The sequence below is a fragment of the Hippopotamus amphibius genome, chromosome 3 (assembly GCF_030028045.1).
Source record: "Hippopotamus amphibius kiboko isolate mHipAmp2 chromosome 3, mHipAmp2.hap2, whole genome shotgun sequence".
Classification (NCBI taxonomy): domain Eukaryota; kingdom Metazoa; phylum Chordata; class Mammalia; order Artiodactyla; family Hippopotamidae; genus Hippopotamus; species Hippopotamus amphibius.
The window spans coordinates 179,437,159-179,463,014 of record NC_080188.1 but is presented as its reverse complement, the minus strand read 5'-3'; the positions used below and the strand labels follow the sequence as shown (position 1 = coordinate 179,463,014).

At 38.9% G+C, this 25,856-nt stretch overlaps 1 protein-coding gene across 1 annotated transcript; it reads left to right on the top strand.

Annotated features, from left to right (window-relative positions):
* The first annotated feature begins 16,530 nt into the window (after positions 1-16,530).
* Positions 16,531-17,043, top strand: LOC130849686 (protein tyrosine phosphatase type IVA 1-like). Its single transcript, XM_057728790.1, has 2 exons — positions 16,531-16,627; positions 16,721-17,043. The coding sequence occupies exons 1-2, from the start codon at positions 16,531-16,533 to the stop codon at positions 17,041-17,043; spliced, it is 420 nt and encodes a 139-aa protein (XP_057584773.1).
* Positions 17,044-25,856: the final 8,813 nt, after the last annotated feature.

Below are 25,856 nucleotides of genomic sequence, written 5' to 3'. Positions count from 1 at the left end.
TTACTCGGTTTTCCTGAGTTTCTGCCATATATACATGTTAGTAAACTTTTATTTTCCCCTGTGAATCTGTCTCATGTCAATTTAATTCTTAGGCCAGTGAGAAGAGCCTAGAAGGGTAGGGGAAACTGTCCTATTCACCAACACTTTGTGCTATTAGTTATCAAAGACTTCCTCCTGTTCTGAATCCTTCCTCTGGTGCATGTCAGTGACAGGGGCTCTGTTTTCTTTATTGGGTCCCCATGTTACCTAACAGAGTGTTTTGTGTAACAACCAGAAATATTGAAAATGGCATTAAGAATATGGCAAAGATATACACTATGAAAAATAGTCAACATGCTTTAAGCCACTCAGTTCAGCACCTGGCAAGCATTATCTCCTTGGATCCTCAACAGGCTGATGAAGGTGATAATATCACTAAATGATTTTAGAGGTGAGGAAACTGAGGTAGAGAATATAAGTGATGGCCCCCAAATCGCAGAACTATTAGGAGGAATTTTGAACCCAGATCTGCCCAATGTCAAATCCACACCCAACCAGTGTATGCACTGCACTCCATCAGTGTGGTCACCTTAGAAAGTGTTTATTAAGATAAACATTTAATGTGGTCTTATGTCAGCATTAAGAATTGCGGACTTTGAGTGTCTAAAGTAATAATACTATTCTTGAGATTTTACAGCATTTTATACCTTCCATAGATCTCTTCTATTCATTTCTCATCTTTTTACGTGATAGCTCTGTTGGTCATTAGTATACGTCCTCTCCCTCTGTCCTGAATCTCTTTATTATTTAGCCAGTAATTTATTAGTTATTCCTTTTCATGTGTCAATTCTTTAGCTTTTGTTCTGTTTTGTTATTTTACCTTTTCTATCTTTGTATCCCTTGCTTCCCATATCATTTAGAACAACATCTGGCCTCTAGTAGGTACTCAATTAATATTATTTGAAATGTGCCTTGCACACAGCAACCACTCAATAAGTTTTCATTGAATTAAATATATTCTACCTCACTCAATACCTTAATATTTTGCATGTAGGAGAGCATTTGCTGAATTAACTCATTTTTTCAAATGAGAAACCTGAGACTCACTCTGCCAGAAGCATAGGAGCTTGGACCACACAACAACTTCATGACCTCATAAAAACCTAAACCTAGCATCCTGACTCCTGGCCCAGTGCTCTTTCCTTCCCCTGTTCCACTCTGTCATACGGTGTGAATAGCGGTGGGGTGATTTGACTGGAATTGACATCTTTAATTTGTCCTGGAGTGAAATCATCAATCCCAGGAACAAAAGCACAGGACAAGAATCCAGACCTTGCTCTGTGCTCCTGGATTTGCTTCCTGAGGTAACTTGCAGGACAGCTTATAGCATAAAAATGGTCTGAGGCCTTGTCCCTGGAAACTGATGGCAATGGGGCTGAAGTGACTATTTTGCAACCCAAGTTGGGGGCGGGGGGGGGGGGTTGGCAGGAACCAGAGTGGGTGGAGAAAGCACTAAAAATGGGCGGAAAATGAGCTGAATTGCAGTGGCTCAGAATAAGCAAGGCCATGTGCATACAGGGAGTTGTTGTAGAAACTCAAGAGATGCCTGGGGTTTCCTGACAAGGAGCTCCTCTTGCATAAGGGAGCACTGTAGTACAGGCACACTGCTTCTGCCACAGCCATTTTTTTTAAAAAAGTCTAACAATCCATGAACACAGAGCAAAGTTTCTCCTACTTTAGACAAGTAGATATAGCAAGGGTTTGAAAGTATAGGAGAGGAAAAGTAACGTCCCCTCTACCCTTGGAGTTCTTGGCTGAGACCCCCTGTAATAAAACATAGATTAACAAGAGAAAACCAACAGAAGTTCATTAACACGTATACCTCAGTAACTCCATGAGATGGCCCAAGCTACCACCTTAAATACATCTTCATTTAAAGACAAAAGAAAGATGTTAGGGTAGGGAAAGGCTAGTTAGAGGAGGGAACCAGGAGAAGCACAGAAAAAAAAAAAAAAAAAAGGCAAGGTTTGTTATGCAGATTTAATTCTGAGCCTTCTCTATTCATGTGAGTTTCTTATGATTTAGATTCATCCTCTCCAGATACAGAGAGAAATAAGCCCTTACAAACAGAGATTTCCTGTATAGACGTAAATTTCTCTTACAAAAGGGCAACCTTTACTCTGTTTTCAGAGCATGTCATGCATCTGCTGTTTCTTAAAATAACCCTTATGCTAAAGAGACATATTTTGAGTAGTATATTCTACTACCCTTCAAAAACATTCCTGTTACTTAGTCCTAAGGAGTAATAGGACCACCTGGAGACAGCTAGTACATCATGCGGGGGGAGGGGTGCATGTGTGTGTGCATGTGTGTGTGCTCACGTGTGTGGTGTGTGTGTTTGTGTGTGTGTGTGCATGTGTGTATGTGTGCGTATGTGTGCATGTGTGTGTGCACACATGTGTGCGCATGTGGTGTGTGCGTGTGTGTGTGCAGGGAGTGATGCAAGGAGCAGTAACAGGAAAGAGAGGTGTGGGAATCAACCTGGGTAAATTTCTTTTCCCAGGGTAATGCATCTGATAATTAAGGGAAAACATATTTTAAGTGACACTAATAGTGAGTATTTTCAGTGGGATCAAACAATATAATAAAGAATTAAACAGCAGCACAGAGTGACTTTTTTAAATGGAACTTAACAAGAGTAAACACAAAAGAGGCAGAATTAAAGCAAATGAGGCCCATCTAACTTTCTTTTCTGCACAAAATTGAGGTAATTAAGTACAAAGTTAGTGTGATAAGCAATTACACAAAAATAGGCAGAAACACTTGGGGACCACTTACTGCCTCCTTGGAATTCTCTCTGGGACACCCACGACACTGCACTTTTCTGACCCCAGGCCTCTCTCGCTCTCTAACTGCATTTCTGCTGAATCTTTATTGACTTCCCTCCTCCCTTCTGGACCTATCTGTGGTTCTCCTTAAGCTCAGGCTTCAGCCCCTTCCTCCTGCAACAGAAATGGCATGGCATCTTGAAACAGCCTGTCCTGTAGAGTCCAAAGCCTGGCATTACCATAGGCCAGCTATGAGGCCTGTGCAAGTTACTTAATCTCCCTGAATCTTACTTTAAATCTCATCTTTAAAAATGGGTAAAATAATGTCTACTTTATAAAATATTAATAAGGATTACATGGAAAGATCGCTTCTAAAATTCCCACCACTACGTGGCTACAGCACAAAATAGAACATTCTATTACTTCATCAAAAGCTCTGCTAACTTCAAAATTTTTTTTTCTCTCCTTGACTTGTCACTACACTGCACTACCACGTTTTTATTTTTATTGTGGCAAGACACACATAAAATGAAACTTACCATCTTAATTATTTTTACGTGTACAGTTCGGTAGTAAGTATACTCACACTGTTGGGAAACCAATCTCCAAAACTCTTTTCATCTTGTAAAACTGAAACTGCATACTTATTAAACAAATCCTCATTTCAGAGTCCTCTTAGCCCCCTGTAACTACTGTTCTCTTTCCTGTCTCTATGAATTTGACTACCCTATGTACCTCATAAGTCAAATGGTACAGTATTCGTCTTTTAATGACTAGCTTATCACTTAGCATAATGTCCCTTAGGTTTGTCCAGATTGGAGTATGTGTCAGAATTTCCTTCCTTCTAAAATCTTAAAAATATTCCTTTGTATTATATACCACATTTTGTTTATCCATTCATTCGTTGTTGGACATTTGGGCCGCTTACGTCTCCTGGCTATTGTAAATAATGCTGTTATGTACATGTGTGTACAAATGCCTCTTTAAGACCCTGCTTTCAATTTTGAGGGGTATATACCCAGAAGTGGTATTGTTGGATCTTACTGTAATTTTATTTTTCATTTTTTGAGGAAATATCATACTGTTTTCCATAGTGGCTGCACCATTTCCATTCTCACCAATAGTGCACGAGGATTCCAATTTGTCTCCCTCCTCACCAGCTCTTGTTACTTTCTGCTTTTTGGAGATTAGCCATCCTAATTGGTGTGAAGTAATATCTCATTGTGGCTTTGATTTGTATTTCCTTAATGATTAGTTGAAATGATGTGGAGCATCATTTCATATGGTTTTCAGCCATTAGCATCTTTTTTTATATTTTTATTACATTTTATACCATCATTTCCAATAAAATGTATAAAAACACATTCACTTTTATTCCTCAAACTTTTTTCCAAACTTCCTGTTTTTAGCAAATTTCTTATTTACCCAGACTAGAAGCATCGTCTTTACCATTTACTGTCATGAATGACTCTTCAAGTCCTCACATTCCTTGCTCTGTGATGACTCTGACTGTCACACATTTCCCTGCACTCTGCCATCACTCCCCTCATCGGGAACCTGCTACACTGAGGCACTGCAGCAGCTTCTGCACACCAGGCCTTATTTTTCTTCATCAACTCCTTTCCATCTTCAGCCCTGTTGCCAAATTAATCCACCTTTAAAACATCATGTTTCTTTTATAACTACTTTGATCAAGAATTAGTAATTACTGCCTACCACCCACTCCAGAGGTTCTTGGAATTGGCCTCCCATGGAATGTTTTTACCCCATTTGGCAGAAGTTCTCTCTTGATAACATGAAATAATGGCAATCTTTTTTAAAATCACAGAAAAATTAAGTTGATAACCAAGATCATTTTGCAATTTTAGACTTTTCTCCTATTTGTGTCATTTAGTCTTCTACACTTGCCACTGTTTGACTTGGCAGATGACAGAATAATGAAAAAGCAAAACACAATTAAAATTAATAGAAAATCTCAGAAATTGTGAACCATATTTATTTGGGCAGCTCAGGTTTTTCGTCATTGTCATTGTAGCTGCTTGTTTGATTAATAAGTATATGTGTGTGGTTTCCTACTGGAAAAATATAGTACAGTCATAGTATAATCATTTTGGGGGCTTATAAAATTCTTACACTTATAAGGGAGTTAAATGCATCTACAATAGTCATTTTCATCACTTACATGACTTTTAGTTTCTCTGTTGTTGGGGAGGAGGAAATTTCCCTCCTATCCTTCTTGAGTTCTTTTGGCTGGTCTAATAATTAAGTTGACACAAGACATATTAACAGGAGAAAAAAATTAATTTGTATATACAAGTCTCATAGAAATAGGACCTAAGAGGTGGCCAAAGTAGGAAGCTTTTATACTTTTTAGACAAAGAAATAATAAATCTGTGAGGAATTGACAAGACAAAGAAATATAGGTTTGGGTGCTTCATTAGTGAAGACTCTAAACAGAGTTTGGGCTTGAGGTAGTAAATTAGTAAAGAAGCGAAAAGAGTAAAGAGTTATTCATAAAGACTTTTGGGCCCTGAGTTCCTTATCTCTGGTGATAAGTATGTCTCCCTTCCTCCTCGTACTAGAAGGGTAACTTTCACAAAGATATATTTCCTGTTTTCAGGGAGACAGGGGGGAAGGTCAGAGCATCCTTCTTGCACTGGCTTTTTCTCAAATAACTTCAATGCAAAATAATCAATATGCCATTCTGGCATAGTTTGGGGTGGCTTTCCCTGAGCCCCAACATCTGACAAATTTGAAAATCAGCAACCTAATAATTCATTTTGGACACCTCAATTTGTGAAGAGAACCTCTTTAAAGAGATGCCTAAAGATGTTTACAATTATCTCACTTTGGGAGGTGGAGGGAAAGGGGAAACAGGTGTTAGCTCTTATTGGGAGAGAATTTTCCACAGAATTTTCCTTTGAGGATCTCCCTTTGGGAAACAATAAATCACAGAATCAAAATAGTATGGTATTGGCATGAAAACAAGCACATAGGTCAAGGGAACAGAATAGAGAGCCCAGAAATAAACCCATATATATATGGCCAATTAATTTATGACAAAGCAGCAAAAAATATACAATGGGGAAAAGACAGTCTCTTTAATAAATGGTTTTGGGAATACTGGACAGAAATTGGAACACCATCTTACACCACACCCCAAAATTTGCTCCAGATGGATTAAAAACTTGAATGTAAGACCCAAAACCATAAAACTCCTAACATAAAACATAGTTGTCAAGTCCCTTGACAACAGTCTTGGTGATAATTTTTTGGATTTGACACCAAAAGCAAAGGCAACAAGCAAGAATAAGCAAGTGGGACTACATGCAGCTAGAAAGCTTCTGTACAGCAAAAGAAACCATCAGCAAAATTAAATCTTACTAAATAGAAAAATGTATTTAAAAATATATCTGATAAGGGATTAATATCCAAAATATATAAGAACTCATTCAGCTCAATAGCAGAAAACAAACACTTCTATTTAAAAATGGGCAGAGAATCTGAATAGACATTTTTCCAACAAAGATATACAGATGGCCAACATGTACATGAAAAGATGCTCATTATCACTCATCATCAGAGAAATGCAAATCAAAACCACAATGGATATCACCTCACATCTGTTAGAATGACTAACATCAAAAAGACAAGAAATACCAAGTGTTGGAAAAATGTGGAGAAAAGGAAACTTTTGTGCACTCTTGCCAAGAATGTAAACTGATGCAGCCACTATGGGAAACAGAATTTAGTTCATAAAAAAATTAAAAACAGAACTACCATGTGATCCAGCAATTCCACTTCTGGGTATTTATCTGAAGAAAACAAAACAAAACAAAAAAACTAACTGGAAGAGATATATGTACCCCTATGTTCATTGCAACATTATTTATAATAGTCAAGAAATGGAAACAATATAAGTGTGGATGAATGAATGGATAAAGTAGATGTGGAATAGATATACAATGGAATATTATTTAGCCATAAAAAGGCATGAAATCTGCCATTTGCAAGGACATGGATGGACCCTGAGGGTATTGTGTTAAATGAAATGTCAGAGAAAGACAAATATCGTATGATCTTACTTATATGTTAAATATAAAAAAAAAAAAGCAAACTCACAGATACAGAGAAGAACAGATTGGTGGCTGCCAGAGGCAGTGGGGATACAATGTATAGCATGGCAACTATGGACAATCATACCATATTGCATATTTGAAAGTTACAAAGAGAGTAAATCTTATAAGTTTTCATTATGGGAAGAAAAATCCTTAACTATGCATGGTAACAGATATTAACTAAACATTATGGTGATCATTTTGCAATATATACAAATATTAAATCATTATGTTATATATCTGAAACTAATACAATGTTGTGTCAGTCACACCTCATTAAAAATAAATACAAGTTAAAAATAAAAGGCATTAGACATACAAAAAAAAAAAAAAATGCTAATTATCTCCCAGGATCTATTCTAAGTTTCTTCCCTTTAATAGAACCACCAGAATTTTAGCAGGGTATAAGTGTGCCCAAATAGATACTATGTTTCCTAGCTTCTCTTGCAACTAGGAATGGCCACATGATACAATGCCAGTCAACAGAATGTAAGTGGAAAAAATATTTGCAACTTCTAAGCCATCCTTAAAAGCCATCCTTTTTCTTTCCTTTTCAACTTTCTTGCTGATATAGAAATGACAACATACATAGCAACCAACTTGGAAGGAGAACCATCTTTTATCCCGCGTCTTTCAATAACTTTGTGGTGAAAAAATATCCTACCATCTCTGGACAAGTCCCCTTTGGACTATTAAGTGAGAGAGGAACAAAATTCTGTTGTATTTAAATTATTGTAACTTTGTATCTCCTTGATACAGAAACTTAACCTAGACCACCCACCCCCACCCCAAAACAAAACAAAACAAAACACAGACATTATGTTCAGGGTTATATGCTAAATATGATTTTCTTTAAAAGTGTACAAAGAATCGGAGGAGTTTTTTGCACTGGTCGTCAAGATTCTGGGAGAAGTCTGTATTGATTTCATGAGTCTGTATTGATTTCATGAGTCTGTATTGCAAATAAGACAAAGCAGCTTAAACAATAGTTATCACATCAATGCCTCATTCATCCGCTGATCACGGGGGGGGGGGGGGGGGATAAATTATGCAACTGCTGACTCCATTCTCCTGATGTCACAGTGGGAAAGGAGGTGGGCTAGTCTCAAGTCAGCTCTGGATGGGTGCACAGGAGAAGACGTGATACCCACTAAGGATGGGGAAATCCTGGTCACTGCTTTGGATGGCCTTACAGTCATATTGTTTGCATGAAGACCTCAATCAATCTACATCAACTTTCTCCCTGAATAAAGATCTTTGTGAAAGGGTCCAAAGCATTTACATCATGGTCCAGGCGGAGCCATAAACACAGCATTCACCTTCGACCACATCTATCTGGAAAAATCCGGAAGATTATTTAATGAGATTTTCCTACTCTGCAACAGGGTTGGGAGGATGGTGGGTAAAGTAGTAGAAGCGCCTTCTTTTTCCTTTCCCCTCATTTGTGAATGATATAAAAATGCACAATTCAGGTAAAATATGTGAGTGGGTAGGAAAGGCTTGTATGATTCAGCTCATAGAACATTTTGCAACACCCTCCAAAGCACATACTTGCCTCCTTATGCAAGTTTTCAATGTTTCCAACAAAGGTCTTCCACTCGAGGTAGGTCAGTCTTCTCCTTGTCCTTCAGACAAATGATAACACAGAGAACTTGATCATGCTGCTTTCCACACCATGGAATCTCCTCTAGTACCACACAACTTTTAAGAAACAGCTCTTTTTGCCCCCATGAAAATTTCTTGTATTATTCCAGTCTATGTACATCTCAATATTTCACAAAATTCCACTGTACCTAGGAGTATTTCATTATTGTTTAATAAAACATGATGCCATGTTAATTGATTCATTCATATTTACTGGGTGCCTGTCATTTTCAAATCATTCTCCTAAGTCCTCTGTTTGTATGGTACTCTAGTAGATAAGTACACAAATAAGTATGACATAAAATTGAAGGGGAACATACATAAAAGAACCATGAAGTGCTGTGGCCATTCAGGAAAAAAAAAAAAAGGTAATCCATTTTGACTAGAAGGATCAGGGAAGGCTTTATGCAGGCAACTGCTGCATTGGGACTTCAAGAATTTGTATTTCTGGAGGTAAAGAGCAGGAAATTCTAAACATGAGAAACTGTTTATAGAGAGGTATTTCACTGGTGGTACTCTACTGCAAAGCTGCCTGAGGAAGTACCAGGAAAAATTGCTAACTGCTAATTGTCGCTTTTCACTATGTGCAATGGAAGCTAGTTGCTAGGAAACCTGCCTGGGCTGCAGCAGGTGGGCACTAGAGAAAACATGTGTGCTGAAGGAGGCTGATGAAACAAACACACTGGAACCAGAAGCAGAAACCCCTTCCTCCCGAAGTATTTCTCCAATGCTCTCTACTGACAAAGCCTGACATCAGCTCAACTGATTCAGAGAAATATTTACAGGGCTCATCTCCATTACTGCAGAGCATGGAATGAAGGACCAACTTGGTGCTGAGAGGCAATAAGTTGATAAATGGCATAGTCAACTCCCTTGGCTGCACAGTCTCTATGTGCACCCTTCTGTACACATTAAAACTTCTGTACAGTGAGAAAATAAGATTGATAGAGAAAGAGAAAGAGGGAGAGGTCAGCAACATGGCTGAATAAGGCACCCTCATGAATAAGACAACCCTCAACAAGCCTGTAGTCTAGAGGACCCTGAAAAACACCACCTTAGACAATTACTCATGGATGAGAAAGCCTTTGTGGAAGTCAAGTGCTCAGTGAAGATATACCAGCACATCAGTGGAGCAAAAAATATAACTTTGGATACAATGGAGAGGGTAAGAAGAAGTTTGACTTTACCCGCACCACCCCCCCCCCCACAAGGTGGCACAGCTTAGGGCTAAGGAAGATCTTCTCAGACCAAAATTTCTCCCATAGAGGAAAGGAGGAGCAGGTGAGTGAGCACCCAGCTTCCCCAGCCGTGTGAGACACTGTCGAAGAAGCACTTTTCTCTCTCACTCTACCCAGAGTACTGAATCATGAGCTTCGTGACTAGGAAGTGGGGAAGCGGCAGATAGAATTCTCAGAATTCTATCACAAACTCCATCAAGAAGCCCACCCACAAGCCACTGGGGGTGCACTGCCCGTGTGTCCTGACAGCTGACCCATGTCACCCACACGCACCCTCACCCAGCTCCCTATGTTTTCTCCTGAAAGCAGCAGTGAGAGTGAACTTTGACAGATAGCTAGTAAGCACACAGAGAAAGCCAGTCAGAATCTGTGGGCCAGTCAGGGACACACAAACTCGGATTTTGTCACCACTCTTGGTAAAGTAACAGGGAGGCTGTCAGCAACCTGTCAGTGCATTGCAGGACTGAGAGAAAACATGTAAGCTTGAGAATTCTACCACAAGAGGGAGCAAAAAGCGTGGAACAGGTATATTCACAGGTCTCAGAATCCCCAGCAGGGTTGATGGACGGTATTTCTCTCCTGAAGACAGTTAGTGAAAACTGGAGAAGGTGACTTCAAAGGCAAAGACTGCAATGCAAAATTCCAAGGAATATGAAAAATCAAGAAAATGTGACACCACCAAAGTATCACAATAATCTTCATGTAATCAACACCAAAGACATGGAGATCTGTGATTTTGCTGATAAAGAATTCAAAATGGCTGTTTTAAGAAAGTTCATTGAGCTATAAGAAAACAGAAAGACAATTCAACAAAATCAGGAACATGATACATGAACAAAATGAAAAGTTTAACAAAGAGATATCAGAAATCATAAAAAGGAAGAAAACAAAAATTCTGAAGAATACTATGAATGAATTATGAAATGAAAAACACAATATGGAACATCAACAGTAGCATGGGTAAGGCAGAAGAAAGAATCACTGAGTTAGAAGACGGAAACTTTGACATTATCCATTCAGAGGACAACAAAGGAAAAAGAATTCAAAGGAGTGAAGAAAGTCTACATGATCTATGGGATACTTTGAAAAGATTTCCAGAAGGCAGAGAGCTTATTTAAGAAATGATGGTGGAGAGCTTCCCAAATCTGGGAGAGATTTGAATTTCCAAATTCACAAAGCTTGTAGGTAAGCAAACAAACTCAGCTTAAAGAGATTCTCATTAAGCCACATAAAAATAAAACTATCAAAAATCCAAGACAAAGAGAGACCCTTAGAAGCAGCAAAAGAAACAAAGCTTGTAACTCACAAGGGAATTCCAATAATTAACCTAACAATACAAACAAAGACATAGAGTGGCTGAATGGATGAAACACACACACACACACACACACACACACAAACACAAAAAAACAAGACTCGATAATCAGCTGCCTACAAGAGACTCATTTTTTTCAGCTTTAAGGACACATAAAGGCTCAAAGTGAAGGAATAAAAAAGATACTTCATGCAAGTGGGAATGAAAAGAGAGCAAAGGTAACTATACTTATATCAGGAAAAGAATATACTTTAACCCAAAAACTGTAATAGGAAACAAAGAAGGTCATTATATAATTATAGAGGGGTCCAATAATCAAGAGGTTGTAACAACCATAAATATATATGGACCCGACATCAGAGTACCTAAATTTATTAAGGAAACACTAGCAGATTTGAAGAGAGGAATAGAAAACAATATAACAATAGTGTGGGACCTCATACTTCACTTTCAACAGTGGATGGATCATTCAGACAGAAAATCAATAATGAAACATTTGACTTGAACTATACTTTAGACTAAATGGACTGAGGACATATACACAACATTCCATGCAACAGCAGCAGGATACACATTCTTCTCAAGTCCACGTGGAACATTCTCTGGGACAGATCATATGATAGGTCACAAACAAGTCTTTGAAAATTTATGAAGATTGAAATTACAGCAAGTATCTTTTATAACCACAATGGTAAAAAATCAGAAATTTATAAAAGAAGGAAGCCAGAAAATTCACAAGTATGTGGAAATTAAACAACATACTTCTGAACAACCAATGGATCAAAGAAGAAAAATAGGAAATGGAAAAATATCTTAAGACAGATGAAAATGGAAAGACAATGTACCAGAACTTATGGCATATTGCAAAAGGAGTTCTAAGAGGGAAGTTTATAGTGATAAACACATCAGGACAAAAGGAAAATTTCAAATAAACAACCTTACTTTACACTTTAAGAAACTAGAAAAAGAATAGTTAAGCCCAAAGCTAACAGAAGGAAAGAGACAACAAAGACCAAAGCAGAAAAAAATAAAATAATAGGAAAGATTACTAAAACCAAGAGCTCATTTTTTGAATAAACAACATTGACAAGTCTTCAGCTAGACCAAGAATAAAAGAAATAAGACTTTAATAAATAAAATCAGAAATGAAAGAGGAGACATTGCAACTGAAACCACAGAGATACAAAGAATTGTGAGATTACTTATGAACAATCATATGGCAACAAATTGGATAATCTAGAAGAAATGGATGAATTCCTAGGAACATACAGCCTAACAAGACTGAATTATGAAGAAACAGAAAATCTGAACAGATCAATCTCAAGTAGATATATTTGATTAGCAATCAAAACCTCCCAGCAAACAAGTTCAGGACCAGGTGTTTCCACTGCTGAATTCTATCAAATATTGAAAGAAGAATTAATGCCAATCTTTCTCAAACTATTCCAAAAAACTGAAGTGGAGAGAACATTCCAAAACTTATTTTATGAGGCCAGCATTACCTTGATACTAAAGCCAGATAAGGATACTACAAGGAAAGAAAACTACAGGCCAATATCCCTGATAAATATAGATGCAAAAATTATCAACAAACTGTTAGCAAACTGAATCCAACAGCACGTTAACAAGATTATACACCTTGATCAAGTAGAATTTATGCTGGAATGCAAAGAGTTTAACATGCCCAAATCATTAAAGATGAAAAACCACATTAATAACTTGCAAGATAAAATTATAGAATCATTTCAATAGATGCAGAAAAAACATTTGACAAAATTCAACTTGATTTCACAATAACAGCTCTCAAAAAATTGAGTACAGAAGAAACATACCTCAACATAATAAAAGCCATATATGACAAGCCAACATCATATTCAACAGTGAAAGATTAAAAGCTTTTCTTTAAAATTGGAAAGAAGACAAAGGTGTCCACTCTCACGACTCCTATTCAATGCAGTACTGAAAGTGGTAGCCAGTGCAACAGGCAAGAGAAAAAAAAGTTATCCAAAGCAGAAAGAAAGTAGTAAAATTGTCTTTGATGATTCTTTTATGCATAGAAAATACTAAATACTCCACAAAAAAACTGTTAGAATGAATCAATGAATTCAGTAAAGCTGCAAGATACAAAGTTAACATACAGAATGATTTGTGTTTCTATACACTGCCAATGAACTATCTAAGAAAGAAATAAAGAAAACAATCTCATTCATAGCAGCACCAAAAATGATAAAATACTTAGGATTAAATTTAATCAAGAAAGTGAAAAACTGTGTACTAAAAACTGTAAGACATTGATGAAACAAATTTAAAAAGAAACAAACAAATGGGAAAAGATTCTGTGTTCATGAATGAGAAGAATTAATACCGTTAAAATGTCCATACTACACAGAGTCATCTATAGAGTCAATACAATCTCTATCAAAATTCCAATGACATTTTTCACAAAAATAGAAAAAGCAGTCCTAAAATTTGTATGGGACCACGAAAGATGCTAAATAGCCAAAGAAATCCTGAGAAAGAAAAACAAAGCCAGAGACATTACAGCTTCTGATTTCAAACTCTATTACAAGGCTATAGTAATCGGAACAGAATGGTACTAGCATATAAACAGACACATCAACCAATGGAACAGAATTAAGAGCTCAGAAATAAACCCACACATACATGGTAAATTACCTTATGACAAAGGAGCCAAGAACACATAATGGGGAAGTATAGTATCTTCAATAAATGGTGCTGGAAAAACTGGGTAATGACACACAGAAGAATGAAATTAGACCCGTATCTTACACCACCCACAACAATTAACTCAAAATTTAATAGAATTAGACCTAATACCTGAAACCATAAAACGCCTGGAAGAAAACATAGGGGAAAACCTCCTTTATATTGGTCTTGGCAATACTTTTTTGGATATAATACTGAAAGCATAAAGGACAAAAGCAAATCTACCAAGCTTCTTCATAGGAAAAGAAACAATAAGCAAAATGAAAAAGCAACCTACTAAACAGGAGAAAATATTTGTAAATCATATATCTAAGAGATTAATGTCAAAAACTATAAGGAGCTCATACAACTCAATGAGAACAAAACCCAAATAATTCAACTGAAACAATGAGCAGAGAAACTAAATAAACATTTTTCTAAAGGAGACACACAAATGGCCAAGTAGTACATGAAAAAGTGCTCAACAGCACTAATCATCAGGGAAATGCAAAACAAAACAGCAATGAGCTATCATCTCACACATGTTAGGATAGCTATCAACAAAGGACAAAGGATATCAAGTGTTAGCAAGGATGTAGAGAAAAGGGAACACTTGTGTTCTGTTGGAGGGAATGTAAATTGGCATAGCCACTATGGAAAACAGTATGGTGCTTCCTCAAAAAATGAAAAATAGAACTACTATATGGAACTACCATATGATCTGGTAATCTCACTTCTGAGTATATATCCAAAGGAAATAAAAACAAGGTATAGAAGAGATATCTGCACTCCCATGCTTAACACAGCATTATTCATAATAGCCACGATACGGAAACAATCTAACAATTTAAGTGGTTGTCTGCAGATGACTGAATAAAGAGGTGGTGTGTATACATATAAAATATATATGAGATTATACATGCAGGATTTCCTGCTTTCTCATAACAGAATATTATTCAGCCATGAGAAAGAAGGAAATTCTGCCATTTGTGACAATACAGATGGACTTTAAGGGCATTATGCTAAGTGAAACGTCAGAGAAAGACAAATACTGTATCATCTCACTTTTACGTGGAATCTAAAGGAGCCAAACTCATAGAAACAGAGAGTAGAATGATTGTGGTGGCGGCGGGGGGACAGAATGGGGAGATGCTGGTCAAAGAGTACAAACTTTGATAAGATGAATACATATGGGGATCTAATGTGAGTATAGTTAATAAGATTGTATTATGTACTTGAAATTTGCTGAGAGGAAATCTTCAATGTTCTCACCACAGAAGAAATGATAATTATGTGAAGTGAGGGGGGTGTTAACTAACCCTCCCGTGGTAATTATTTCACAACATACAACTGCAGCAAATCAATACATTGTACATCTTAAACTTACACAATGCTATATGTCAATTATATCTCAATAAAGCTGGGGAAAAAAAGCTTATTCATTTTATCAAATAAGACGCAGTTATCCTAAACAGTAAAGTTCCCAACTTCTCCCCACAGGAGGAGATGCATAATTCCAATTGGCAGTATATCCATCACTGGCTACATTAAAACTTCTCAAATTCTATCATAGTCTCTGTTACCTAAAGGTAAAATTGTAAAGTTAACTGCTAACAACTTGTTTATAAAATGAAAACAAGAAGAAAATGATTATATAAATACACACAACAAGAGAAATATTTAAAGTTACCAGAGTCCTCATTTCTATAATTGGTCACAATACCATCCATAATTGATTGATATTTATCACTTTCTTCTTCTACTATCCATTCTGTATTTCCACTTCCCTCAGGCAGCCAGAACTTCAGTGTTAGGATTATTTACCTGGAACAGTGACCCAAGTCTTCATTCTCAAAAGTCTGAGTCCTCTATTATCCTCCCCATCCCATTGTGTTTTGTTTGTTTGTTTGTTTATTTTAAGCTCTTGTAGGTTTCCATTAGCCTTTACTATTGGAAACAGTACTAAGAGGTGCCCAAGGTAACCCCTGGTTCTAGACCTAAACCTTCTTGCCTCCATTGTGAGCAGTAGCCCAGTTTTCCTTTTGGAATCAGGATCATTCGCTCTGTCCCACAGAGTAACATCTCTCTCTGCCTGTTGGTTCAGTGGCATAAAGAGACCCAAGTGGGAGTCCGGTGCCCCCGCCACCCGCAAGGACCACGGCTGGCCCTGCCCCCCCCCAACCTCCACCTGTGTTGCCGCTGCCTCAGGGTGGGCTGCATGATTAGGACACAATCTTCAATGAGTAGACATGTTCCTCAGTGCTGTGGTGTTCTTGCTCACACATTTATGGAGTTTCTGAAGGGCAGAGGAGATCACTGCCAGGCACAGCACGACCTCTATGCAGACAAGTGAACTGTAGACACTCCTTACTACTCCCCCAAGAAGCCCCATAAGAGTGGTTAACAGGAGTGTTGAATGAAAACCCACAGAGCATTTTTTACAAGAGTTCTGACCTGCGTGGGGTATACCTCAGCGCACTTCCTTTCAATCACCTCAGTATTACTGGACTGAAGGACTGCTGCTTCTATTAGGAGGTCCGTTTCATTTCTCATTACTCCCAACTTCATACTCAGAAGCACTGAGAATTTCAAGTGGAGTATATTGAAGTAGACTCAGTTTCTTTGCATCACTTCTGTACTCATTTTTTAAAATTCTTTCATAACCCTATTGAGTGTTTTTTGACTAAATTAACACAGCTTGAATGAACCATCCAGCTCCTGTGGAAGTTACGTACAAGAACATGAGATTTCTTATTACACACAATCCAACAAATGCAACCCTAAACAGATTTATAGAGGAGCTTAAGAAGTATGAAGTTACCACAACAGTAAGAGTATGAGAAGCAATTTAGGACACTGCTCTTGTGGAGGAAGAAGGCATCCACGTTGTCCATTGGCCTTCTGATGGTGGCGCACCACCGTCTAACCAGATTGTGGATGATTGCTTAAGTTTTGTGAAAATTAAGGTTCGTGAAGACCCTGGTTGTTGTATTGCCATTCACTGTGTTGCAGGCCTTGGGAGAGCTCCAGTGCTTGTCGCCCTAGCATTAATTGAAGGTGGAATGAAATGTGAAGATGCCATACAGTTCATAAGACAAAAGCGGCATGGAGCTTTTAACAGCAAGCAACTTTTGTATTTGGAAAAGTATCGTCCTAAAATGTGGCTGCGCTTCAAAGACTCCAATGGTCATAGAAACAACTGTTGCATCCAGTAAAACTTGGGTACCTGGTGCCATTGCCTGCAAGCGTAACCTGAGATGGGACAGGATTTGTTGTACATCCTAGCCAGCATGTTGGCTTGGTGAGTAAGTCTGATGAAGCTTCCAAAGGAGTGTTGAAAAGCAGTTTTACCAAGCCACACGCCTGGCAGGATTGCAACCTCTGTGTTTGGGTTATGATCAATCTATTTGGACACTTAGCAGAGGATTCTTGCTGTTCCGCATTTAAAATGTGCTTATCATTTGTATCAATTGACCTTTCCTGAAATCATGCAGTATTGAGTCATGTCTTTAAAATATTTCCATGACAGAATCTTATCAATATATAAGAAAATTAGAAAGACCAGGTGCCAAAATACCCAACACAATACTTGTATATTTTTAGTATCATATAGAACCAAAATCCCAGGAACTGTGAACACTCTGGACCTTGTGTGGTGTATTCCTTCCATCATTTCAAGCATAGAAAGTAGGGCCTACAAGGATGTTTGCTCACAATATGTTTACACCTCCCACATTCATACCAGTAAACATCAGATTTGCTCCTTTTGGTTTTTTTAATTAACCTAGTTTTACAGTGATTGTTTAATGTCTTTCTATAAATCTCATTTTATGCTGTTATAGAAGACCTCCATTTTAAAACTCTACATTGTACAGAAGCACATATCTTTAATGTCTCCAGACAAAAAAAGCCTTACAGTTAATTTTAACATTTGCGCTTTGAGGTGCAACTTACAAGGAGGGCCTGAAAAAAGAATGGGAAGGGGCTATTAAGTATTTTTAGTAGAATGTTGCCTGTGTCTTGTGCAGAACATGTAGGATATGCACTTTAATTTAGTAAACATTTTTTTAAAGGTAGAAACACTTTGTTATTGTAGTTAAAACAGTTCTTAACCACAAAATTTCTGAAATTCTTGTAAAGTTTTTTCATACTTATCTGAAGTTGTTTACCAACTTATTTGTGTGTTTGAAGTGTGATTCCCAAACTCTTTTGCAAAAAAAAAAAACAAAAAACAAAAAAACTGGGTTTCTGCTAATAAATTGAGCAGACATTTAATATTTTTTATGCCTTTTGAGCTGTGTAACTTAATATTTGGATACTTGACAATTTGTTTTACTATGTAACTGATAAAATGGTAATGTGTATTAACATTAGCTCAATCATATATTTATACTGTCTGTGAACATGTGGTTATAGTTCTGCCAGAGAAATAATTTGTCAGTGTTCACCAGCTTGTAAAAATCTAATGCAAGAGCTTAAACATTAAATAAATGATGAAATGTAAACAGAAAAAAAAAAAAGAGAGATCCAAGTAGCCAGGTGACAGTCTCATCTTCAGTTCTTCAGAGCTACTGGTCTGTCCCCTGGTGGAAGCATTTCCTCTGAGCAGTGAGACCTCCGAACCAGCAGAGCACAAAGTTGCCAGGACGAGAAGCAAACAGTCTACAAGCGGGTTCTTATGTAAAATAATGGACACAAAAAGTGCTAAGCAAAATAATTAAGAAAGTAAATAATTAAGTAAATAAATAAACAGGACTTCACCAAAATTGAAAACTTGTTCTGTTTAAGAAACTATTACTGTAGAAACTACCTACTGTAGGCTTGTCACTTCAATAATAATATTGAAATTTCCTTGATTATTAAAGATGTAGAGTACTGCAATGTACTTGTGGGTCATTTATATTTTTCCTTTCCTGAGTGTCTGTTCAAGTCTTTTAATTGGATTCACGGTCTTTTTAGTATTGAGTTGTAAGAGTTCTTTATATATTCTGAATTCACATCCTCTGTCAGATCCATGTGTATATTTTTTCAATCTGTAGCTTGCCTAGTTTTAAGCGTTTTAATGAACAGAAGTTTTTTAATTTTGATAAAATAATATTTATAATTATTTTCCCTTTGTTGGTTAGTGTCTTTGGTGCTCTCTCTATAACGTTTGCCTATACCAAAGTCATAAAGATATTTTCCTCTATTTTATTCTAGAGGCAATGTAGTTTTCATTTTAATGTTCAGTGTTAACGTCTATCTGTTGGAGACTTTTAAGTAAAAAAGTGACATGAACTGATTTGCATTTTAAAAGGGACACTCAACAAGTTGCTTGCATGCTGTAAGGGGCGATGATAGCAATAGAGTGGTCAGTTATAAAACGACTGTGATAATCTAGATGAGGAATTTGTTGGCTTTGACCAGCATATTTATTGTTAGTGGGAGATCTGATGAGAAGTGGTTGAGTTTGGGATATATTTTGAAAGATAAATTTCCTGATGACGAATAAGATGGGGATGTGAGAGAAAGAGAAGATGATCAAGATGATGGCACTCTTCTGGCCTGTGCAAACAGAAGGATAAATTACGGTTTTATTGTGGTGAGAAAGATTGGTGGGTGGAGGTGGAAAGGAATTAGATTCTGGATGTATTCGGTTAGAGGTGTTTATTACACACCCAACTGGAAATGTGGAATAGGCAGTTGGGTGTAACAGCCTGGAGTTCAGCATTGAGATCCACGCTAGAGCAATGCATGAGGGTTTCTCATAATGTGGATGGTGATTAAAACCATCATATTATTTTTTTTTATTTTTTTTTCAAGTATAGGTGTTTTACAACATTGTATTAATTTCTGGTGTACAGCAAAATGATTCAGTTATATATATATGCAGACATTCTTCTTAATATTCTTTTCCATTATGGTGTATCACAGGATATTGAATACAGTTCCCTGTGCTATACAGTAGGACTTTGTTGTTTATCCATCCTATATATAAGAGTTTGCATCTAAAGCTATCAGATTAGATGCCATTACCTAGGGATTGGGTATAGATAATGACGAGAAGGCTCTGAGCTCTAGGACACTCCAAGATTAAGAAGTCAAGAGAAGAAGAAAATCCAACAAAGGAGACTGAAGACTAAGTGACACTAGGACAAAAATCAAGACGCTGTGGTGTCCTAAAAGTGAAATATAGAAAGTGTTTCCAAAAAGAGTGATCATGGTGACAAATGGTAAAAGCTCTAGTAAGGTCCTGCCTGGGAACTAACCATTGGATTTGGCTACATGGGGTCATAGCTGTCTTGACAAGAGCAGTTTTCGTGGAATAATAGGGCATAGCATCTAACATGGAGGGAGAAACCAGAAAAGAGCTGGCAGACTGTGAGAAAAGGGACATCTTAATATGATCAAAGACTAATTGTAGGGGATAAGGGAATACAAGAGCTGTATGAACAGAATATCATCAGAGATTTTAAGCCTTCAGAAGGAAAGCCATTCTGGATCATGACAACTTTCAGAGTGTGGCCATGGGTTTGCGCATGTGGCTTACGCAGAGCTGAAGAACTTGGAGCTGAGGAATTAAGTCACTGTGAAGGCCAGTCTTGGATGGGTTATATATACACTTGGACACTGATATTGCCCAGGGAAAGAGAAGTGTCGAGAAGGAACTAGCACTGAATCCAGAAAAGCAAGGCAAGTTCTTTTTTTTTTTTTTTTTAAAGATTTATGTATGTATGTATGTATGTATGTATTTATTTTTGGCTGCGTTGGGTCTCCATTGCTGTGCACGGGCTTTCTCTAGTTGTGGTGAGCAGGGGCTACTCTTTGTTGTGGTACGAGGCTTTCTCATTGCAGCGGCTTCTCTTGTTGCGAAGCACAGGCACTAGGCATGCGGGCTTCAGTAGTTGCAACTTGTGGGCTCAGCAGTTGTGGCTCACAGGCTCTAGAGCGCAGGCTCAGTAGTTGTGGCGTGCGGGCTTAGTTGCTCCTCGGCATGTGGGATCTTCCTAGGACAGGGATCGAACCCATGTCCCCTGCATTGGCAGGCAGATTCTTAACCACTGCACCACCCGGGAAGCTCAAGGCAAGTTCTCAGCATAGGCTAAGGGCTAAGTATGAGGGCCACCCTCTACCATGAAGGGAACTCCGTTGTACTATTTAACTGCAGCCAAAATACACACCAGCCGCACTTTCTCCCCCCCTTTATCAGGATGGAACATGTAACGAACAAAACAGCTGCTCGGAATTTTAGGGATTTACCAAAAAGAACAAATGTGTTCTGTCGTGTGGGCTGCGTCATGCCATTCCTCAAAGAGCTGAGATAAGTGATTTAAGGCTGTGAATCACCCGTGACATCTGTCACCCTGGGCCTCTGAAGCTGCTGTGGATGTGCATTGAGGCTGACCTTGCTTTTTAGGTCCCTGTGTGTAGGGGGGATGTGTGTGTGTGCACATGCGCACATGGGCATGTACATGCTTCACTGTCATATCATTATAAATGAAGGAATTTTGACACTTTTTAATTTAAAATCGTTGGAGATGAAAAAAGCACAACAAATGAGGCTGAATGCTCAGGTTTGGCTTTCCTTCCTCTCTTTATAGAAAAGAGCTATTAATAAAATCTGACTTCTGAGCAATTCTCTGGTCCTCTACTGAGGTCCAATGTAGTGTTTCAGGTGGATATATGGCTAAATCCTTACACTTTAAAACGAGAATAAAATATACTACTTCACTCACTTTAACTAGGGCATATATTTCAGTTCTCCTGGCCTTGGAATTAATGTTATATAAAATCCCATATTAGCAGCTGGGATCACCTGAGACCACGGGAGATGTCACATCAAAGCCATAAATGACCAATGTCAGGTGCTTACATAAAAGTTACTAATACACAAAACTGAACTGCTGTGAGGTATTGGCATGAAACAGATCAGGGCTTCAGAGCCAACTCAAGCACAGGTCTACCTTAAAAACTATGTCAGCCTCCCCTGAGATTCTATATCATCTTCTGTAAAAAGAGAGATAATACTACCCAAATTAGTGGATTGTTATAATAATTAAATGAATGGACATAAGTGAAAGCCTCTGACAGTAGGCTCAGTAAGTGCTGGCTTCTTTTCTTTCTTCCCATCTTCTTTTTTATCAATAGGGGTAAAACCTATCCTTTCTGCTACAAAACCCAAAAGATATGCATCAGAAAATCCTCTGAAAATTATAAACTCTGTCATTGCATCATCCTAGTCAAAAGCATCTATGCTTTCATTAAACCCAAGGTGGGTTCAAATTTCAGCTTCACAACTTGGCTTTTGGCAACCAATGTTCGTGACTTCAGCTTTCTCCTCTGCACAATGAGATAATAGTATCTTCTATCTCAGAGAATTATCAAAAAAAGTTTCAATGAAAGAATGCATTTAAAGCCCACAGCATAGTTTCTGTCATGTAGTTACACTCAGGAGCTGTTAGCTAGAAGGTCTGCCTTTTAATAATCTTCTATAATCAGCAGTCCCCAACATTTTTGACACCACGGACTGGTTTCATGGAAGACAATTTTTCCATGGACCAGGGGAGGGGGATGGTTTGGGGATGATTCAAGCACATTACATTTATTGTGCACTTTATTTCTATTATTATTATTACATCAGCTCCTCCTCAGATCATCAGGCATTAGATCCAGAGGGTTGGGAATCCCTGCTCTATATCATCCCAATTCTACCCATTAACACAGAAGTAAGAAAGAGAGAGAGAGAAAGGGAAGGAGAAACCAAAACTGTTATGGAGGCGTTGCTCTTGTCTTGGTGATGGAAGAGCTGGTCCAAGTCCTTAATCCCATTCTAAGCAGCCATGGCTTCTTTAGTTCCTACATCTGCCCCGCACCTCACCTGGAGACCTGGAGGATTTTTACACTGTGTGTATAACATGACCCCAGAGAGCACAAATGTCGTCACTGTGACAGTGAATGGGGAGAGAGGGAGAGCCCTCTGAGAGATGTACTTCTCTCACACACACACACACACACACACACACACACACACACACACACACACTAGCTTGGAAACCCAGGACAGAGGGCCCAGAAGCCCTTCAAAAATGAAAACTTTTTTTTTTTTTTTTGGCCCAGCCAGTTCTAATAAAAAAACACCTGAATTCCAGAACAATGGTATGAAGGAGCAGGGGTGGCCACAAAGCACCAGGCAGCACCTCCTGACCTAGGTGGGAGATGCAGCCCTGTGTCTGCCATGGAGAGCCTGTTCTGGAGGTGTTCGGCACTGGGGTGTGGGAGTTCCCATATCTCTGAGGTTCCACGGAAGTATCATTTGAAGGGTGACCAGTCTCCTTGTTTTGTCGTGTTTTGTTTAGTTTTTAAAATCAAATAGTGGTTATGCATATGTCTGTGTTGGTGTGTGTTTGGTGGGGGGGGTGTAGTGAAAGATGTATCAGAGTCACTCAGAAAGCTTTGTCAAAGGAAACTAAGCTTTCCCCTCCCAGTCCCTAAAATGCCAGGATTCTGATTCAATCATTCTGAAGTGACACCTGGACATGAGTCTTTTGATAAAGAAGCCCAGGTAATTCTGACACCACCCCTCCAGCTGAAAGAATCAGTGATAAAATATCCATGGGACCATACCTACCTACTCACAAGCAGTTTGTTTAAAGTAGAAAATTAAAGCACCCAGAGCTCTTCCAGGCACGGCGGGACATTCAATCCACAAGAGGCATCCATGTCACCTGTTAAGCCTACACAACACCTTCTTGAATCTCCCTGTTCTTTCCCTGCATTGCTTTAATCCTCTCTCTGCTTTATTCATGGCCTTTGTCCCCTTCTGTCCCTCCTGTTAACCCCTGTGGGGCTCGTCAGCACAGCATTAAGGAAGTCTGCATTTGCTGCTGCCTTATTTTAATACCCCCCCTACCACGTGCCTCTCTGGAACCCTTAGCCCCTTCACGGTGATGCTCTTTGGCTGCCTGTGTTTCCCATGGTGGTGCAGAGAAGGGACTCTGCTGAGCCTGTCCTCTCCTGTTGGCGACACACTGTCCTGCCTGGGCTGTTCCCTGCTCCTCCCTGCTGCCCTCACCCACCGCTCTGGGGAGAGCAGTGGTTCTCAAACTTAAATTTCATCAGAATTCCCTGGAAGAATTGTTAGAACAGACTCCTGGACCCCTCTCCAGACTTTCTGATTTGTAAGTCTGGGGTGGAGCCCAAGAATTTCTTTCCTAACCATTTCCCAGATGACGCAAATGATACAAATGGTCCGAGGACCACACTTTGAGAAGTACTGATGAAGAGGTGAGGACAACTTGGGGAGCAAACTCTCTTGGCTTCCATTAAACGTGTAGCTACTGGCCAGCTGAGTGACCCAGACAACGTATGTGTCCTCTGAGAGACTCCGTTTTCTCAGCTGTAAAAATATCACAATACTAACCTCACAGAACTATTAGATATTGTCTTCCTGGCCTCTGTGAGAAGCAGAGTTTTTTATTTTATTTTATTTTTTTACATATATATTCTTTTTCATATTTTTTGCCATTATGGTTTATCACAGGATGTTGAATCTGGTTCCCTGAGCTGTACAGTAGGACCTGGCTATCCATTCTCTATATAATAGTTTGCATCTACTAACCTAAACTCTCAATACTTCCCTCCCCACCACCTCCCCCTTGGCAACCACAAGTCTCTTCTCCATGTCTGTGAGTCTATTTCTGTTTCGGAAATAAGTTCACGTGTGTGGTATTTTAGATTCCACATATAAGTGATATCATATGGTATTTGTCTTTTTCTGACTTACTTCACTTAGTGCAATAATCTCTAGGTCCATCCATGTTGCTGCAAATGGCATTATTTCATTCTTTTTATGACTGAGTAGTATTCCGTTGTGTATATATAGTATATCACATCTTCTTTATCCCTTCATCAGTCAGTGGACATTAGATTGAGAACCAGAATCTATTCCATGGGATCAGTAGACTGAGCTCCCCTTGCCAGCCATCACTAGCCATACAGGGAGCTATGACAGTGTCATTGTCACATGGTCATCATGGATGCGTGGCCTTGGCTCATGTGGGTGACCATTTAAATGCACAAAGGGGCAGGATTAGCTCCCCTTTCCCTGACTCTAAGGCTCTCTAGAATGTACAGTCTATATAGAGAAGGAAAGAAAGTCACTTTCATCTTCCTGGTCCTTATTCCCCTCCCTCCCTTACTCATGCCACTCTATCTGGAATCCCATGGCTAATTCCAAGGGGCACATTTTGTCCTTAGAAGGAATGTACAGGATCTGCCTTCCTGTGCTCAGAAGAGAGTGATCTAATGGGTAAGAAGTGGCAGGGAGGTGGGTTCTATTTAAAGCCTCCCCACCGACTCACTGAGGCATCCTAAGGAAATGGCTTTATCTCTCCAGGCCTTGGTTTTCCTCTCATTAAAGGCAGGAGAGCTAGCTCCTCAGCAGGGTATATCTGAGGACGAGAAATTAGTGTGAGAAGCACTTGGAAGTGGGGAGTTATGTGGGCACAGCAAATACGGAATCTAGAGAGGGACATTCTTCCTCCGCCTCTCCGGAGCATTACAAAATGCCTACGTCCAGCCAGTCAGGGAGGTCGAGACTCTATACCAGCCCAACTGGAGCTCTGCCTTTGGGAAAGAGTGGAGATAATGAGAATTTTGCAAGCCCTCCTGCTGGGTCTACATCCCCCTCCTCCCAAGGTTTGCGGGAGGCACGGTGCGGGAGCAGGAGAGCCCTGGCCCAGGAGACTGAATGTAAGATGACTGGGCCTGAGACTTCCCTGGTAGTGCAGTGGCTAAGACTCCATGCTCCCAATGCAGGGGGCCCAGATTTGATCCCTGGTCTGGAAATTAGATCCCACATGCATGCTGCAAGTAAAAGTTTGCATGCCACAACTAAGGAGCCTGTGAGCTGCAATCAAGAAGCCCTGGAGCCCCAACTAAGGAGCCCATGTGCTGCAACTAAGGATCCCAAGAGCCACAACTAAGGAGCCCACCTGAAGCAACAAAATAAATACAACCAAATAAATAAATACATAAATATTAAAAAAAA

What these genes read in the sequence shown, in the direction of transcription:
- LOC130849686 (XM_057728790.1), top strand. Translation starts at nt 16,531, where the DNA reads ATGAACCATCCAGCTCCTGTGGAAGTTACGTACAAGAACATGAGATTT. An exon ending in CCTAAACAGATTTATAGAGG is followed by an intron (nt 16,628 to 16,720) that starts AGCTTAAGAAGT and finishes TCCACGTTGTCC; the next exon opens with ATTGGCCTTCTGATGGTGGC.